The sequence below is a fragment of the Thalassophryne amazonica genome, chromosome 10 (genome assembly GCF_902500255.1).
Source record: "Thalassophryne amazonica chromosome 10, fThaAma1.1, whole genome shotgun sequence".
Taxonomy (NCBI): Eukaryota; Metazoa; Chordata; class Actinopteri; order Batrachoidiformes; family Batrachoididae; genus Thalassophryne; species Thalassophryne amazonica.
The window spans coordinates 1,190,570-1,209,545 of NC_047112.1; the positions used below are offsets into that span (position 1 = coordinate 1,190,570).

Consider the following 18,976-nt stretch of genomic DNA (forward strand, 5'->3'; position numbering starts at 1 on the left):
GTTTGAGGAGTATTTGTGCCAACTTTGGTGCTTCTTTCCAGATTTGAAGGATTGCTCTGTAAATATTCTGTTATCTGCTGCACTACTGTGTGTCAGCGCCGAACAGCGCGGAGGACGGGGGACACGCCCACTTTTTTGCGCTGAACTGCCTGACTGATTGAGTGACGTCACCGCGAGTTCTCTCTCGCGAGATCTTATAGCAGCGCTTCCTGATTCTACTTTAACTTTGTCAACAAAGAGCGGACTTTGGCCGGAACGTTCCGCATTAAAAAGAACCCGGATCCCTTCGGCCTCCGCGTGCGGCAGCATGTCGCCGGGCTGTGTTTTTATTCCTGCATTTCTGGTTCCGACTCTCTGGGTTTTATTGTCGGCGGAGAACGTGACGTCGCCGACGAACTCCTCCGGGTCCAACTCGACCCAGACCCGAGTCCTGACTGGGCTGAACGTGGACAGCTCCATGATCCAGAGGGCCTTTTACGTTCTGATCGGGATCACCGCCATCGGAATTCTCTACTTCCTGATCCGAGCCGTGCGGTGAGGCCTCAGACCCGATTCTGATCCAACTTGTTTGTGATCTCCTGAAACCGTTTCATGGTCGCTCCGGGGCTCAGTCCCCACGGTGGACGTTGATCATTTTTTGGGGATATATCTGGAAAATGGGTTTTCGTGACAGATCTAGAAATCTAATCCAGGTCAGGTATACGTAGAAGTCTAATCCAGGTCAGGTATACGTAGAAGTCTAATCCAGGTCAGGTATACGTAGAAGTCTAATCCAGGTCAGGTATACGTAGAAGTCTAATCCAGGTCAGGTATACGTAGAAGTCTAATCCAGGTCAGGTATACGTAGAAGTCTAATCCAGGTCAGGTATATGTAGAAGTCTAATCCAGGTCAGGTATATGTAGAAGTCTAATCCAGGTCAGGTATACGTAAAAGTCTAATCCAGGTCAGGTATATGTAGAAGTCTAATCCAGGTCAGGTATACATAGAAGTCTAATCCAGGTCAGGTATACGTAGAAGTCTAATCCAGGTCAGGTATACGTAGAAGTCTAATCCAGGTCAGGTATACGTAGAAGTCTAATCCTGGTCAGGTATACGTAGAAGTCTAATCCTGGTCAGGTATACGTAGAAGTCTAATCCTGGTCAGGTATACGTAGAAGTCTAAACCTGGTCAGGTATACGTAGAAATCTAATCCTGATCAGGTATACGTAGAAGTCTAAACCTGGTCAGGTATACGTAGAAGTCTAATCCAGGTCAGGTATACGTAGAAGTCTAATCCAGGTCAGGTATACGTAGAAGTCTAATCCTGGTCAGGTATACTAGTCCAGCAGTTAAGGGATAGAATCGTTCACTTTTTTACAAAAGCACCAAACTTTGTCCAGGGACTCTTTAGGTTATATTAAGTCATGTCAAAGCGGGAGACATTTGATTTTAGCCCTGTATCCTGCTTTTTTTTAAAAGGGTGTTTGCATGGTTATAATACAGTGTATATTTTGCTACTCATATGACAGTACGATCATATGGTTATTATGCAGGGGGCCAGTGATCAAGATTGGACATTGTTAAGCTGTAGAGAATGGCTACTGCAACTAGTGCAAAGCTATACTGAGCTTATGTGATCATGTATCATCCGTCGTGCGGCGTCATAGGTCGTCATACATCCTTATACATTAGCAGGGTGGTATGTTTCAAAATGGAAAGAGGTACAGGACTCATTTCAGGCCTGTAGGGATCTTTAACAGGCCTCTACCTCTGAGACATAAAATGAGGTCACTGTGATCTTCCTAGCATGAAAGCTGTAGAGAGTAGTTCATTAAAAATATTCATGAAACATTTGTGCATATCTAGGAAGTTTGGCAACCAGGTATTTACAATGTTTTCAGTTAAAAAATATGGTGATAATTGTCTTAATACCAATAACATAAAATAATAATAACAACAACAACAATAATAATAATGGTTATGGCCATAAAAACAAAATTGATTTCTTGTAATTAATAAAAAAGCATTTCTTTCCGTTCAAACACTGTTGTTATTTTAGAGTGTAAATATGTTAGAGTGCATGAGTAGCATCTTTCCTTTGCCCTATGCTCGCAAACAGCTATATTGCATAGGTATATTGATATTCACAATGAGTTAGACAATATTTAGTCACTTTCCCTGGATTAACGCTTTTTCTAAGAGTGTAAGCACACTGAAGTACATTCGAAGCATCCCTACTTAGCCTTAATACATTTTCATAACCTTCAAGTTTATATTATGAACTTAAAAAGACATTTGGATAAGAGTTTGTCATGAATTATATGCTGTAGAAGGCTAAACATGGTTATTCTCTTAAACCCAAGTTTTTAGACTGTAGACGTTTATGGATTCAATGTCTCCTGATCTTATATACTTCAGGACACTATAAAGTACCTCTGATAACGTTTTGGCGCTTTTGTATAAAAGTGCATGATTCCCCTAAAATTTGTCCCTTAGCCGCCGGACTATACATAGAAGTCTAAACCTGGCCAGGTATATGTAGAAGTCTAATCTTGCTCAGGTGTATATATAGAAGTCTAATCCCGCTCAGGTATGTCTACAAGTCTACACCTTGTCAGGTATATCTAGAAATCTAATCCTGGTTAGATATATCTAGAACATGCGTTAAAGTTCTCTGTCACCACGGCGGATTTCCGTCATTTGGAAAATTTAACCACACATACACGCGCACGTGGTGTCATGCATGTTTTGGGGCTGAAATATGATACTCTCACTGTCAAAGCAACATCCCATTCTGCGCTAATCAAAGCCACCCAGCTCAGAGTGCCGCTATCGTTGGAGCAACAACACACAGAATGTGTCTCTTTTTCCCAGGTTGATCTCTTTCAGTGCAGCTTCTTGTTCTGACTGTAACACCAAGTTAACACTCAACTCTTTCATCGCCAACTGTAAATAGTCATCAAAACATTCCAGTCGTATCTTTCTGAACTCTTCAGCATCAAACTCCATCGTGTCAATGTTTACAATGTGTTTGAACAAAAACAGGTGAAGTTGCTCATAAACTTGAAGTTTCTTAAATATTTATTACGGCCACTCTTAAAATTTCAGTTATCTTTCAGTTAGTACGCGGGCACGTACTAACACAGAACACGGTGCTTGGTGCTAACACAGGAACACAGGCACTTGGTTTCAGTGCAGAAGGTTCCGGGTTCAAATCCCACCCCTGCCACATTTCTCCATGTAATGTGGAGTTGCGTCAGGAAGGACATCCGGCGTAAAACCTGTGCCAATTCAGCATGCAGATCCACCTTGGATTTCCTGTGGCGAGCCCGCATGCTCTACGGTCGTCTTCTCATTTTTTTGTGGGAGCGTTACAGTGCCACCTACAGGCCTGGCATATGTACTATAGCTTTAAGCAAAGCTTTGAGTCAAAGAATTTGCCTTGAACATTTTTTGTAATCGGATTATTCAAATTACTTGATTAATCATTTCAGCCCTACTTGCTCTTTTAAAAAAATTCTGGGGGAGATCCACCAGATCCCCCATAATCAATAATGTGTTTTTACTTCACAGTTTGAAGTGACTTTTATTTGTTTCAGAGGGCTTTATAACTCATTAAAACTCACCAAAATATACAAAATTTGACTTGCTCTTTTAAAAATGTTCTGGGGGAGATCCTTCTGACCCCCAGAATCAAGACTGCACCCTACCTCCCACCACCCTTTTATGTACCTTTATGTTCAGGTTTTGCATTCTTTTTATGCTTTGTCTCCTTAGAGGCTATTTAGAATAGATTTATATACTGTATAATGTGTTTTTGTTGTATTTATTGAGGAAAAAAGAGTGTGTGCCCCCACTACGCCACATTTTAGGGAATTACTGGCATTGATTTTTGCCAGGAAAAAATTTCAGTCAGATGAAAATTTATTGCTTTAACCCATGGTCTAGAAGTCTAATCCAGGTCAGGTATACCTAGAAGTCTAAGCCTGGTCAGGTATATCTAGAAGTGGAATCCTCGTCAGGTATATCTAGAAGTGTAGTCCTGCCCAGGTATATCTTGAAGTCTGCACCTGCTCAAGTATATCTAGAAGTCTAATCCTGGTCAGGTATACCTAGAAGTCTAAACCATGCCAGGTATATCTAGAAGTCTGCACCTGGTCAGGCATATCTAGAAATCTGCACCTGGTCAGGCATATCTAGAAATCTGCACCTGGTCAGGCATATCTAGAAATCTGCACCTGGTAAGGTATATCTAGAAATCTAATCCTGCTCAGGTATATTTAGAAGTCTAATGTGGGCCAGGTATATCTAGGAGTGTAATCCAGGTCATGTATATCGAGAAGTCTAATCCTGCTCAGGTATATGTAGAAATCTAAGCCTGGTCACGTATATCTAGAAGGCCATACCTTGTCAGGTATATCTAGGTGTCTAATCCCAGTCAGGTATGTCTAGAAGTTTAATCCTGCTCAAGTATATCTAGAAGTGTCATCCTGCTCAGGTATATCTAGAAGTGTAATCCTTGTCAGGTATATCTACAACCCCAATTCCAATGAAGCTGGGACGTTGTGTAAGATGTAAATAAAACAGAATACAATGATTTCCAAATCCTCTTCAACCTCTATTCAATTGAATACACCACAAAGACAAGATATTTAATGTTCAAACTGATAAACCTTATTGTTTTTGTGAAAATATTTGATCATTTTGAAATGGATGCCTGCAACACATTTCAAAAAAGTTGGGACAGTGGCAACAGAAGACTGGGAAAGTGGTGAATGAACTTCTGCTTGCAGTGGATTTGGACACCACTACGGTTCTGTTGCTGTTAGATCTCAGTGCTTCGTTTGATACCGTGGATCATCATATTCTACTTGATAGGCTGGAAAATCATTTTGGGATTACTGGGAGTGCCCTTGCATGGCTGACGTCATACTTGACCAGTCGTTCTCACAGTGTTTTGTACAGTAACACTAGTGATGTTCAAATGAAGTAATAAAGCAGTATTGAACCACTTTGCCAATTGTATTGAACATGGGTTCATTCATTCAAAGTTTCATTTCAGTGACATCTAGTGGTTAAATACTAGACAACACTCTCAAAATATGTTATATCTGATTCAGTAGACATATGTTGACTAGTATCTGGGATTGAGAGAAGGTGTGCTTCAGCAAACAAAGTATGTGCAGGGAAAGTGGGTTGTGCTTGTGTAACAGACTCATGAAATTTTGGGATGGGAATTCAGAGGTTTTTATTGAGGAATAACAGTTTTTCCACTGTTTTTGGACTCAGGCGATTTCTTTTTTTGCTGACAACTTCTCCAGCTTTTGAAAAAACACGTTCACAAGGAACAGATGAGGCTGGTATGCATAAATATTGTTTGGCCAACAAGAATAAATGTGGGCAAACATTTCTGTTGTCATTCCAGTACACCAGAGGATCCTCCGATCTTTGCAAGGGAGGATCAGTCATGTATCTCTGAACTTCATTTGTGACATCTGATGTATAATTCCTGTGAGCGATATGAAGCAATTCATTTGGGACTGAATCAGTCACTGCTTCATACGTACTCCCTTACGTCATTTGCTGTGCCGCAAAGCAAGCTTTAAAACAGTGGTTCAAAGAGATCGCAACTTCGAGTTTGAAGCAAGGATCGGAGTTTTGGTGTCACACTGACATCACTAAGTAACACTACCTCTAACCTTATCAAATCAAATCAATTTTATTTATATAGCGCCAAATCAAAACAAACAGTTGCCCCAAGGTGCCTTATATTGTAAGGCAAGGCCATACAAGGAAGGTTGGAGAAAAGGAAGGTTGGAGATTGGCCTATAATTAGCTAAGATAGCTGGGTCAAGTGATGGCTTTTTAAGTAATGGTTTAATTACTGCCACCTTAAAAGCCTGTGGTACATAGCCAACTAATAAAGATAGATTGATCATATTTAAGATCGAAGCATTAATTAATGGTAGGGCTTCCTTGAGCAGCCTGGTAGGAATGGGGTCTAATAGACATGTTGATGGTTTGGAGGAAGTAACTAATGAAAATAACTCAGAACAATCGGAGAGAAAGAGTCTAACCAAATACCGGCATCACTGAAAGCAGCCAAAGATAACGATATGTCTTTGGGATGGTTAGGAGTAATTTTTTTCTCTAATGGTTAAAATTTTATTACCAAAGAAAGTCATGAAGTCCTTACTAGTTAAAGTTAAAGGAATACTCGGCTCAATAGAGCTCTGACTCTTTGTCAGCCTGGCTACAGTGCTGAAAAGAAACCTGGGGTTGTTATTTTCTTCAATTAGTGATGAGTAGTAAGATGTCCTAGCTTTACGGAGGGCTTTTTTTTTATAGAGCAACAGACTCTTTTTCCAGGCTAAGTGAAGATCTTCTAAATTAGTGAGACGCCATTTCCTCTCCAACTTACGGGTTATCTGCTTTAAGCTGCGAGTTTGTGAGTTATACCACAGAGTCAGGCACTTCTGATTTAAAGCTCTCTTTTTCAGAGGAGCTACAGCATCCAAAGTTGTCTTCAATGAGGATGTAAAACTATTGACGAGATACTCTAGCTCACTTACAGAGTTTAGGTAGCTACTCTGCACTGTGTTGGTATATGGCATTAGAGAACATAAAGAAGGAATCATATCCTTAAACCTAGTTACAGCGCTTTCTGAAAGACTTCTAGTGTAATGAAACTTATTCCCCACTGCTGGGTAGTCCATCAGAGTAAATGTAAATGTTATTAAGAAATGATCAGACAGAAGGGAGTTTTCAGGGAATACTGTTAAGTCTTTTATTTCCATACCATAAGTCAGAACAAGATCTAAGATATGATTAAAGTGGTGGGTGGACTCATTTACTTTTGAGCAAAGCCAATAGAGTCTAATAATAGATTAAATGCAGTGTTGAGGCTGTCATTCTCAGCATCTGTGTGGATGTTAAAATCGCCCACTATAATTATCTTATCTGAGCTAAGCACTAAGTCAGACAAAAGGTCTGAAAATTCACAGAGAAACTCACAGTAACGACCAGGTGGACGATAGATAATAACAAATAAAACTGGTTTTTGGGACTTCCAATTTGGATGGACAAGACTAAGAGTCAAGCTTTCAAATGAATTAAAGCTCTGTCTGGATTTTTGATTAATTAATAAGCTGGAATGGAAGATTGCTGCTAATCCTCCCCCTCGGCCCGTGCTACGAGCGTTCTGGCAGTTAGTGTGACTCGGGGGTGTTGACTCATTTAAACTAACATATTCATCCTGCTGTAACCAGGTTTCTGTAAGGCAGAATAAATCAATATGTTGATCAATTATTATATCATTTACTAACAGGGACTTAGAAGAGAGAGACCTAATGTTTAATAGACCACATTTAACTGTTTTAGTCTGTGGTGCAGTTGAAGGTGCTATATTATTTTTTCTTTTTGAATTTTTATGCTTAAATAGATTTTTGCTGGTTATTGGTAGTCTGGGAGCAGGCACTGTCTCTACGGGATGGGGTAATGAGGGGATGGCAGGGGGAGAGAAGCTGCATAGAGGTGTGTAAGACTACAACTCTGCTTCCTGGTCCCAACCCTGGATAGTCACGGTTTGGAGGGTTTAAGAAAATTGGCCAGATTTCTAGAAATGAGAGCTGCTCCCTCCAAAGTGGGATGGATGCCGTCTCTCCTAACAAGACCAGGTTTTCCCCAGAAGCTTTGCCAATTATCTATGAAGCCCACCTCATTTTTTGGACACCACTCAGACAGCCAGCAATTCAAGGAGAACATGCGGTTAAACATGTCACTCCCGGTCCGATTGGGGAGGGGCCCAGAGAAAACTACAGAGTCCGACATTGTTTTTGCAAAGTTACACACCGATTCAATGTTAATTTTAGTGACCTCCGATTGGCGTAACCGGGTGTCATTACTGCCAATGTGAATTACAATCTTACCAAATTTATGCTTAGCCTTAGCCAGCAGTTTCAAATTTCCTTCAATGTCGCCTGCTCTGGCCCCCGGAAGACAATTGACTATGGTTGCTGGTGTCGCTAACTTCACATTTCTCAAAACAGAGTCGCCAATAACCAGAGTTTGATCCTCGGTGGGTGTGTCGCCGAGTGGGGAAAAATGGTTAGAAATGTGAACGGGTTGGCGGTGTACACGGGGCTTCTGTTTAGGGCTACGCTTCCTCCTCACAGTCACCCAGTCGGCCTGCTTTCCCGGCTGCTCGGGATCTGCTGGAAGGGAACTAACGGCGGCTAAGCTACCTTGGTCCGCACCGACTACAGGGGCCTGGCTAGCTGTAGAATTTTCCACGGTGTAGAGCCGAGTCTCCAATTCGCCCAGCCTGGCCTCCAAAGCTATGAATAAGCTACACTTATTACAAGTACCATTACTGCTAAAGGAGGCCGAGGAATAACTAAACATTTCACACCCAGAGCAGAAAAGTGCGGGAGAGACAGGAGAAGCCGCCATGCTAAACCGGCTAAGAGCTAGTAGCTGCGCTAAGCTAGCGGATTCCTAAAAACACACAAAGTGAATAATGTGTAAATAATTTAGAGGTGATTCAGCAGAGGGAGTGCTTTAGTTAAGGCACGTGAAGATTACACTGTGAAACAAATCATTATCTAGATCAATCTAACTGCGCAGATTAAACAGCTAACAGATACAGCAAAACACAGCTGTGCTCCGGAACAGGAAGTGATACAATACCGCAGTGAGAGCCAACCACCAGAAGCAAGCCACCAGTAGAGGCAACCTTAGTGACATGAAATTTGGGGTTCCACAGGGGTCCGTCTTAGGCCCCCTGCTTTTCTCCCTTTATATAGCACCCCTTGGGCACAGATTGCAGCGTTATGGGATTACCTTTCACTGCTATGCTGATGATACAGTTATATATGCCGATATCTGCTGGTAATCTTGCTCCTATAAAATCCTTAGAAGATTGCCTTACATCAGTGAGAAGTTGGATGTCTAGACAATTTCTACTTTTAAACTCTGATTAGACTGAAATGATGGTTCTTGGTCCAGTGAGACATCAGCATCAATTTGACCAGTTAACGCTCAGCCTAGGCTCGTGTGTCATACGTCACACTGACAAAATGAGGAACCTTGGGGTAATTTTTGATCCTTCGTTGTCCTTTGGCCTCCACATTAGAAATATTACTAGGACTGCTTTCTTCCACCTGCGAAATATAGCAAAGATTCGTCCCATCCTGTCTATGGCTGATGCTGAGACCCTAATTTATGCGTTTGTCTCTTCTAGATTGGATTACTGCAATGTTCTATTTTCTGGTTTACCGCAGTCCAGCATAAGGGCTCTCCAATTGGTTCAAAATGCTGCAGCCAAACTTTTGACATGAAGCAAAAAGTTTGACTACATTACACCCATTTTGGCATCTCTTCACTGGCTTCCTGTCCCAGTGAGATCAGAGTTTAAGGTTCTGCTACTAACCTATAAAATTGTTCATGGATAGGGTTAGGGTTAGGGCACCTGTCTACTTTGCTGAATTAATTAAACCCTACGTACCGGCCCGGGCTTCTCAGCATGCAGGGTGAATAAGAAGTCTGTGGGTCACAGAGCTTTCTCTTATTGTGCCCCTGTTCTGTGGAATGATCTCCCTGCGTCAATAAAACAGTCAGATTCTGTGGAGACTTTCAAGTCCAGACATTTATCTTCCCTTTCGTATGGCAGCATACTGGCATACTTTTGTTTTACACTTTATACTCTTAATTCATTTTATTAGTAAACAGAGCGAGCTGCGGCCTCAACTTTATCTAAATTCTGGGTCTTTTAGTGAAGTTTAGGGCTAGTGGTCGGTGATCACCTTAGTATTTCTTCTGTTTTTCTTGTAGTTTAATGCTGACAAATTATACAGTATTTCTTGTCTTTCTGATGCCTGATTCTGTTTTTTCTCTCTGTTTAAGGTGCAGCTCCATCCAGAGATGGGAGTTGTATTTGTGCTGGTGACCCTCCTGTCCTGTGCACCAACAGCATTTCCTGTATATTTGTTTTGTGAATTATTCTGTAATTTGTGTCTGTATCATGGCCCAAGCAGAGGGTCACCCCTTTGAGTCTGGTGTGCTTGAGGTTTCTTCCTCAGAGGGAGTTTTTTCTTACCACTGCTGCTCTGGGGGTTGGTAAGGTTAGACCTTACTTGTGTGAAACACCTTGAAGCAACTGTGTTGCGATTTGGTGCTATATAAATGAAAATAAATTGAAATTGAACACATGCTGCCATCCAAGCAACGTCTTTTTCAGGGACGTCCCTGCTTATTTCAGCAAGACAATGCCAAGCCACATTCTGCACTTTTTAGAACAGCGTGGCTTCGTAGTAAAAGAGTGCGGGTACTAGACTGGCCTGCCTGCAGTCCAGACCTGTCGCCCACTGAAAATGTGTGGCGCATTATGAAGCGCAAAATACGACAACGGAGACCCCGGACTGTTGAACAACTGAAGTCATACATCAAGCAAGAATGGGAAAGAATTCCACCTACAAAGCTTCAACAATTAGTGTCCTCAGTTCCCAAACGCTTATTGAGTGTTGTTAGAAGGAAAGGTGATATAACACAGTGGGAAACATACCAATGTACCATCTTTTTTGAAACGTGTTGCAGGCATCCATTTCAAAATGAGCAAATATTTACACAAAAACAATAAAGTTTATCAGTTTGAACATTAAATATCTTGTCTTTGTGGTGTATTCAATTGAATATAGGTTGAAGAGGATTTGAAAATCATTGTGTTCTGTTTTTATTTACATTTTACACAATGTCCCAACTTCATTGGAATTGGGGTTGTAGAAGTGTAATCCTGCTCAGGTATATCTAGAAATCTAATCCTGCTCAAGTACATGTAGAAATCTAATGCGGGTCAGGTATATCTAGAAGTGTAATTCTGCTCAGGTATATGTAGAATTCTAATCCTGGTCAGTTATGTCTAGAAATCTAATCTGGATCAGGTATATCTAGAAGTCTAATCCCGGTTAGGTTTATCTAGAAGTTTAATCCCGGGCAGTCAGATATATCTCGAAGTCTAATCCCGGTTAGGTTTATCTAGAAGTCTAATCCCGGGCAGTCAGGTATATCTCGATGTCTAATCCTGCTAAGGTATATCGAGAAGTGTAACCCTGGTCACATATATCTAGAAGTCTGTACCTGGTCAGGTATATGTAGAAAGCTAAGCCAGGTACATCTAGAAGTGTAATCCAGGCCAGGTACAGTGGGGAAAATAAGTATTTGACCCACTGTCAGTTTTGCAGGTTTTCCCACCTACAAAGAATGGAGAGGTCTGTAATTTTTATCGTAGATACACTTCAACTGTGAGAGACAGAATCTAAAAAAAAAAAAAATCCAGAAAATCACATTGTATGATTTTTAAATAATTGCAATTTATTGCATAAAATAAGTATTTGACCCCTTGCAGTTTTGCAGGTTTTCCCACCTACAAAGAATGCAGAGGTCTGTAATTTTTATCATAGATCCACTTCAACTGTGAGAGACAGAATCTAAAAAAAATCCAGCAAATCACATTGTATGATTTCTAAATACGTCCTTTGCATTTTATTGCATAAAATAAATATTTGACCCCCTAGAAAAACAGAGCTTAACAACTGGTACAGAAACATTTGTCTGCCATTACAGAGGTCAAACATTTTCCTGTAGTTGTTCACCAAGTTTGCACACACTGCAGCAGGGATTTTGGTCCACTCCTCCATACAGATCTTCTCTAGATCTTTCAGGTTTGGAGTTTCAGCTCCCTCCAAAGATTTTCTATTGGGTTCAGGTCTGGAGACTGGCCAGGCCACTCCAGGACCTTGAAATGCTTCTTATGGAGCCCCTCCTTAGTGGCTCTGGTTGTGTGTTTGGGGTCATTGTCATGCTGGAAGACCCAGCCATGACCCATCTTCAATGCTCTTACTGAGGGAAGAAGGTTGTTTGCCAAAATCTCACAATACATGACCCCATCCATCCTCCCTTCAATACGGTGCAGTCGTCCTGTCCCCTTTGCAGAAGAGCACCCCCAGAGTATGATGTTTCCACTCCCATGCTTCACAGTTGGGATGGTTTTCTTGGGGTTGTTCTCATCCTCTAAACATGGTAAGTGGAGTTGATTCCAAAAAGCTCTATTCTGGTCTCATCTGATCACATGACCTTCTCCCATGCCTCCTCTGGATCATCCAGATGGTTACTGGTGAACTTCAAACGTGCCTGGACATGTGCTGGCTTGAGCAGGGGGACCTTGCTGACCTGCAGGATTTTAAACCATGACAGCATCATGTCTTACTAATGTAATCTTTGTGACTGTGGTTCCAGCTCTCTTCAGGTCATTGACCAGGTCCTCCTGTGTAGTTCTGAGCTTTCTCAGAATCATCCTTACCCCACAAAGTGAGATCTTGTATGGAATCCCAGACTGAGGGAGATTGACAGTCATCTTGTGTTTCTTCCACTTTGTAATAAATAATCATAACAGTTGTTGTCTTCTACCAAGCTGCTTGCCTGTTGTCCTGTAGTCCATCCCAGCCTTGTGCAGGTCTACAGTTTTGTCCCTGGTGTCCTTAGACAGCTCTTTGGTCTTGGCTATGGTGGACAGGTTGGAGTGTGATTGATTGTGTGAACAGGTGTCTTTTATACAAGTAACAAGTTCAAACAGGTGCAATTAATACAGGTAAAGAGTGCAGAATAAGAGGACTTCTTAAAGAAAAATTAACAGGTCTGTGAGAGACAGAATTCTTGCTGGTTGGTAGGTGTTCACTTATTTGCAGCAGTAACATAGAAATATTTTTAAAAAAATCATACATTGTGATTTCCGGATTTTTTTTTTTGTTTGTTTGTTTGTTTTTAGATTATGTCTCTCACAGTGGACATGCACCTAAGATGAAAATTTCAGACCCTCCATGATTTTTAAGTGGGAGAACTTGCAAAATTGCAGGGTGTTCAAATACTTATTTTCCTCGCTGTATGTCTAGAAGTCTAATCCTGGTCAGGCACATCTAGAAGTCTATATCTAGAAGTAAAAAAAACAACAAAAAAAAACATGCTGATATAGCAAGAGAAGAAAGAATCCTCTGGAAATAACAGAGAACAAACAAACAAACAACTTGGACGAGGAATTGTAAAGTGATGATTAATTTAAATGGATCTCTGGAAGAAGCTAAAATCATAATGGTAAGGGAGCTTTCGGACTTGGAAAGATTTAAGTGATGGGTATTTGTTTATTTGTTTATTAATGGTTATGTCTGTGTTGTCAAAGGAATTTCAGTATAATCAAGTATGGGTAAAGATTTCCATAGCATGCAAATGTTTACATCATGTAGCTCGATCTAAGTTGGCTGTTTTTTTTTTTTTTGTTTTTTTTGGTTTGTGAATTTTTCATTTTATTTTATGATGACAGCTGATTTGACTTCTGTGCAGGAATTACATCCTTTTCAGTACACCGAGCATCAAATACAAGATCTGGAATATGAGATAGATCCGGACAATCATTTCTATTCTTTCATAAATAGTAACTGTCAGTATTATGCAGAGGAACACTACAATAACTGCATTGCAAGTGATGGGAAATGATCAATAATCCACTTTAATAGTAGGAGTCTGTACAAAGATTTTGGGAGTATTAAAGACTATTTAAAACAGTTTTGTCAACCTTTTAGTATAATTGCCATAACGGAAACTTGGCTTGCAGACCTTGATGATACAAATTATGAATTGGAGGGGTATGAATTCAATTATTTGAACAGACAAAATAGAGGAGGAGGAGTGGCTTTGTATGTTGACAAAAGGCTTAAATACAAAACTAAAGATCAAATGACAATGGCTGTGGAAAACTTTTGGAATGTATCACAATTTAAATATGTATGGAAAAAGGTAAAAATATAATTATTAGCTGTGTACATATAGAGCTCCGGGCTCTAAGATTGAAGAATTTCAAAACTGGCTAGAGAAGTAGTTTTCGCAGATGTGTAATAAGTGTGTACTTGTCTGTGGAGATATAAATATTGATCTCTTCAATCCATATCAGCATAAAGTGACAGAGGATTTCATTAATACATGTATTGTACAGCTTAATTTTATATCCACAAATTACTAGGCCTTCAAGAATAACTTCACATTCAGCTACTCTCATTGATAATATATTTACTAATGATATCGACACTAAAACATTAAGTGGCTTACTGATCACTGATATTAGTGACCATTTATGAGTTTTTCTAGTAACTGGTCTAAATTTAAAAAGAAAATGTAATGAGAAAATACAATATCATAAATGCCTGCAATCTGAAGAAGCTATCACTGCCTTAAAAAAATATTTGCTTCTGCAGGATTGGAAGTCCATTTACACAGAGCATGGTGCTAATTTAGCATAAACATATTTCTCAATATATACAACAAAAATTGTCCAGTTATACAGTGCAGTGCAAATAATAAATATAAAGCTAACCCATGGATAACAAAAGGGCTGCAAAAGGCTTGTAAGAAGAAAAATATGCTATACACAGAGTTCATTAAAAGTAAATGAAGAGAAGCAGAGATTATATATAAGGAATATAAAAATAAATGAACAACTATTATGCAGAATTGTAAAAAATCATACTTTGGAAAATACTAATTGATAATAAAAACAACATAAAGGAAACATGGAAAATACTGAATAGTATTATAGCAAATAAACCCAAATCAAAGAACTACCCAAATTACTTTACTTATATAACAAAGATGAATATAACATGAACAGTAGTGCATAGTTTCAATTAATTTTTTGCTAATGTTGGTCCAGATCTGGCAGCTGACATTCCACACAGCCCAAGAGGAAAATCACCAATTAATTGATAGAAATCCACATACAAAGTTCCTTGGCCTGGTTGATGAAAGGGAAATTATTAAAGTAGTTCGTACATGTAAAAGCAAAAAGTCATCTGATCATAATGACGTACATATGTCCTTAGTAAAGCAATTAATTACTGAAATCGCCCAACAATTAAAAATATTTAATAATAATTTCAAACTGGAATTGTCCCAAATGGTATGAAAGTAGCAAAAGTGATACCTTTATTCAAATCTGGTGACAAACAGCTTTTTACTAATTACAGGCCTGTGTCTTTATTGTCACAGTTTTCAAAGATATTGGAAAAACTTTACAACAGCAGGTTGGATAAATTTATAGATTGACACAACTTGCTTGATGACTGTCAGTATGGTTTTAGAGCAAAAAGGTCCACTGCACTGGCACTGGCAATTGAAGAGATCAATAAACATGTGGACCAAAGGGAAATAGTAATAATTTATGAGTAATAGTAATTTATTTATTGACCCAAGAAAGGCTTTTGACACAATCACAACATCCATCCATCTTCTACCGCTTAGTCCAGTTAAGGGTCACGGGGGGCTAGAGCCTATCCCAGCAGTCATAGGGCGTGAGGCGGGGTACACCCAGGACAGGACGCCAGTCTGTTGCAGGGCCACAAACAAACACAGACACACCCACATGCACACCTAAGGACAATTTAAAGAGTCCAGTCCACCTAACCCGCATGTCTTTGGATGTGGGAGGAAACCGAAGCACCCGGAGGAAACCCACGCAAACACAGGGAGAACATGCAAACTCCACACAGAAAGGCCATGGGAATTGAACCCACGACCTTCTCGCTGTGAGGCAACAGTGCTAACCACTAATCCACTGTGCCGCCCAATCACAACATATTATTTCAAAAGATGGAACTGTATGGGATCACAGGAGTAGCTCTGAATTTGATTAAAAGCTATTTAGAAAACCAGAAGCAGTTTGTTAAACTCGGGGACTGCTGTACTTTATATCTGGACATCATTTGTGGGATTCCCCAGGGTTCTGTGTTGGGACCAAAGTTATTTATTTTGTACATTAACGATTTATGTACATTTTTGGATGTGTTCATAGCAGTTCTCTTTGCAGATGACAGAAACCTGTTTTGTTCAGGAGATAATTTGCAACAATTATTATCTGATTTAGAATTGGAAAAGATAAAGTTGAAGAGTTGGTTTGATATTAACAAACTGTCATTAAATTGGTCTAAAACTAAAATAATGTTATTTTGAAATCATAAAAAAAGAAGCACAAATACAGTTAAATACAGAAGGGTAAACAGAATGTGTCAAAGAGAACAAGTTGTTAGGTGTGATTATTGATGAAAGAATCAACTGGAAAGCTCATATTCAGCATATTCAAAAGAAAGTATCAAAAAGTATTGCAGTTTTAAATAAGGCTAAGCACATTCTTGATGGTAAATCACTACATACTCTGTACTACGCATTGATAGCACCTTACCTGACTTATTGTGCAGAAGTCTGGGGGAATAACTATAAAACCACAGTGCAACCATTATTCATCCTTCAAAAAGACCATTACGAACATTAAAACTCTATGATATGATAACATCCAAGACTGTTCAGTTGATGTACAAAGTGAAAAATAAGCAATTGCCATTTAGAATTCAAGATTTTTTTGTGTGTGTGTTTTATGCAAAGAGAAGGAATATATAATTTAAGGGGTTTGTGTATCATTTTAAAATTGCGGGTGCTCGGACGACCAGGAAATGCTTCTGTGTCTCCATTTGTGGCCCCAAAAAATGGAATAATCTACCTGAGGAACTCAAACGATGTCCAAATATTAAACAGTTCAAATATTTACATAAAGAAATGGTGTTCTCTGGATATGTATCTGATGAAACAGGTTGAGTTTGTGTGTTGTATGAAGAATCTGCTACACTTGAATCCTTACTACTGAAAATGTACGGTGGTAACGAGCACGTAATAGGAGCTGTTTGGGAAATATGTGACTTCAAGACAGATTTTCTTTAGGAAATGATCGTTCAGGATCAGGCACATAGCCTGGTTTAATTTGAATGTACAGAGCGGTGTAGGCGTTGATAAGCGTTGCTTCTGCCTACACCTTTTGGGCACTATGTACATTGTTTTCTTTTTTTCTTTTCTTTCTTTTAACTACTTTGTCTATGAGTTTTGTTTGTTTGTGTACAAGGTATTTTTGTTAACCATATATGTGCCTAATAAATTCAATTCAATTAATCCTGGTCAAGTATATCTAGAAGTCTAATCCAGGCCAGGTATATCTAGAAGTTTAATCCTGCTCAAGTATATCTAGAAATCTAATCCTCGTCAGGTATATGTAGAAATCTGATCTTGGTCAGGTATATTTAGAAGTCTATACCTGGGTCAGTCCATCTTAAATCACCCCCAAAAAATGGCAATTTTAAACCTCACCCCCTCCAATTTTTATGAAATTTGGTATATAGGTAACTCATAGGCAGAAAAGCCAGAATTTCACATTTTAACTTGATCGAACCAGTAGTTTGAGATATCACAATTTCATTTTTTGACTTTTTCGTGAAAAAGGGTGTGGCCGCCAAATTTCTAATTACTGTAACTCAGCAACCTTCTTTGTCTTTCGGTTGTTCCCGTTAGGGGTCGCCACAGCAGATCAATCGTTTCCATCTCACCGTGTCCTCTGTATCTTCCTCTGTCTCACCAACCACCTGCATGTCCTCTCTCAGCACATCCATGAACCTCCTCTTTGGTCTCCCTCTTCTCCTCCTACCTGGTGGCTCCATCCTCAGCATCCTTCTCCCTGTATACCCTGGGTCCCTCCTCTGCACATGTCCAAACCATCTCAATCTCGCCTCTCTGACTTTGTCTCCAAACTGTCCCACCTGAGCTGTCCCTCTGATATGTTCATTCCTAATCTTGTCCATTCTTGTCACTCCCAAAGAGAATCTCAACATCTTCAGCTCTGCCACCTCCAGCTCTGCCTCCTGTCTTTTTGTTAGTGCCACTGTCTCTAAACCATACAACATAGCTGGTCTCACTACTGTTTTGTAAACTTTCCCCTTCACTCTTGCTGATATTCTTCGGTCACAAATCACTCCTGCCACCTTTCTCCACCCACTCCACCCTGCCTGCACTCTCTTCTTCACCTCTCTACCACACTCTCCATTACTTTGAACAGTTGACCCCAAATATTTAAACTCATCTACTTTCACCACTTCTACTCCTTGTAACTGCACTATTCCACTGGGCTCCCTCTCATTCACACACATGTACTCAGTCTTGCTTCTACTGACTTTCATTCCCCTTCTCTCCAAAGCATATCTCCACTTCTCCAGACTAGACTCAACTTGCTCTCTACTCTCACTACAGATCACAATGTCATCTGCAAACATCATAGTCCATGGGGACTCCTGTCTGATCTCATCTGTCAACCTGTCCATCACCACTGCAAACAAGAAAGGACTCAGAGCTGATCCTTGGTGTAATCCCACCTCTACCTTGAATGAGTCCGTCATTCCGACTGCGCATCTCACCGCTGTCACACTATTCTTGTACATGTCCTGCACTACCCTAACATACTTCTCTGCCACTCCAGACTTCCTCATACAATGCCACAACTCTTCTCTTGGCACCCTATCATAAGCTTTTTCTAAGTCCACAAACACACAATGTAACTCTTTCTGTCCTTCTCTGTACTTTTCCAACAGTATTCTCAGAGCAAACATTGCATCTGTAGTGCTCATTCTCGGCATGAAACCATATTGCTGCTCACAGATCTTCACCTGTTTTCTAAGCCTAGCTTCTACTACTCTTTCCCATAACTTCATGCTGTGGCTGATCAGCTTTATGCCTCTGTAGTTACTGCAGCTCTGCACATCACCCTTGTTCTTGAAAATAGGAACCAGCACACTTCGTCTCCATTCCTCAGGCATCCTCTCACTTTCCAAGATTTTATTAAACAATCTGGTTAGAAACTCTACTGCCATCTCTCCTAGACATTTCCATGCCTCCATTGGAATGTCATCTGGACCAACTGCCTTTCCACTCTTCATCCTCTTCATAGCAGCCCTCACTTCTTCCTTGCTAATCTCTTTTACTTCCTGATTTACTCTCACCACATCGTCCAGCCTTTTCTCTCGCTCATTTTCTTTATTCATCAACTCTTCAAAATATTCCCTCCACCTTCTCAGCACACACTCCTC

General features: G+C 40.1%; 1 protein-coding gene across 2 annotated transcripts in view; it reads left to right on the top strand.

The window, feature by feature from the left end:
- Positions 1-18,976, top strand: part of fam174c (family with sequence similarity 174 member C) — a 31,227-nt gene that overhangs the window by 2,093 nt on the left and 10,158 nt on the right. The window contains exon 3 of one of the 2 annotated variants that reach the window (XM_034179266.1): positions 273-534. In XM_034179266.1, the coding sequence (XP_034035157.1) occupies positions 308-534 (227 nt within the window). In that variant the 5' untranslated portion in view covers positions 273-307. Of the gene's footprint in view, positions 1-208; positions 535-18,976 lie in introns of those variants that run through there. The other variant, XM_034179265.1, reaches the window with a different exon arrangement.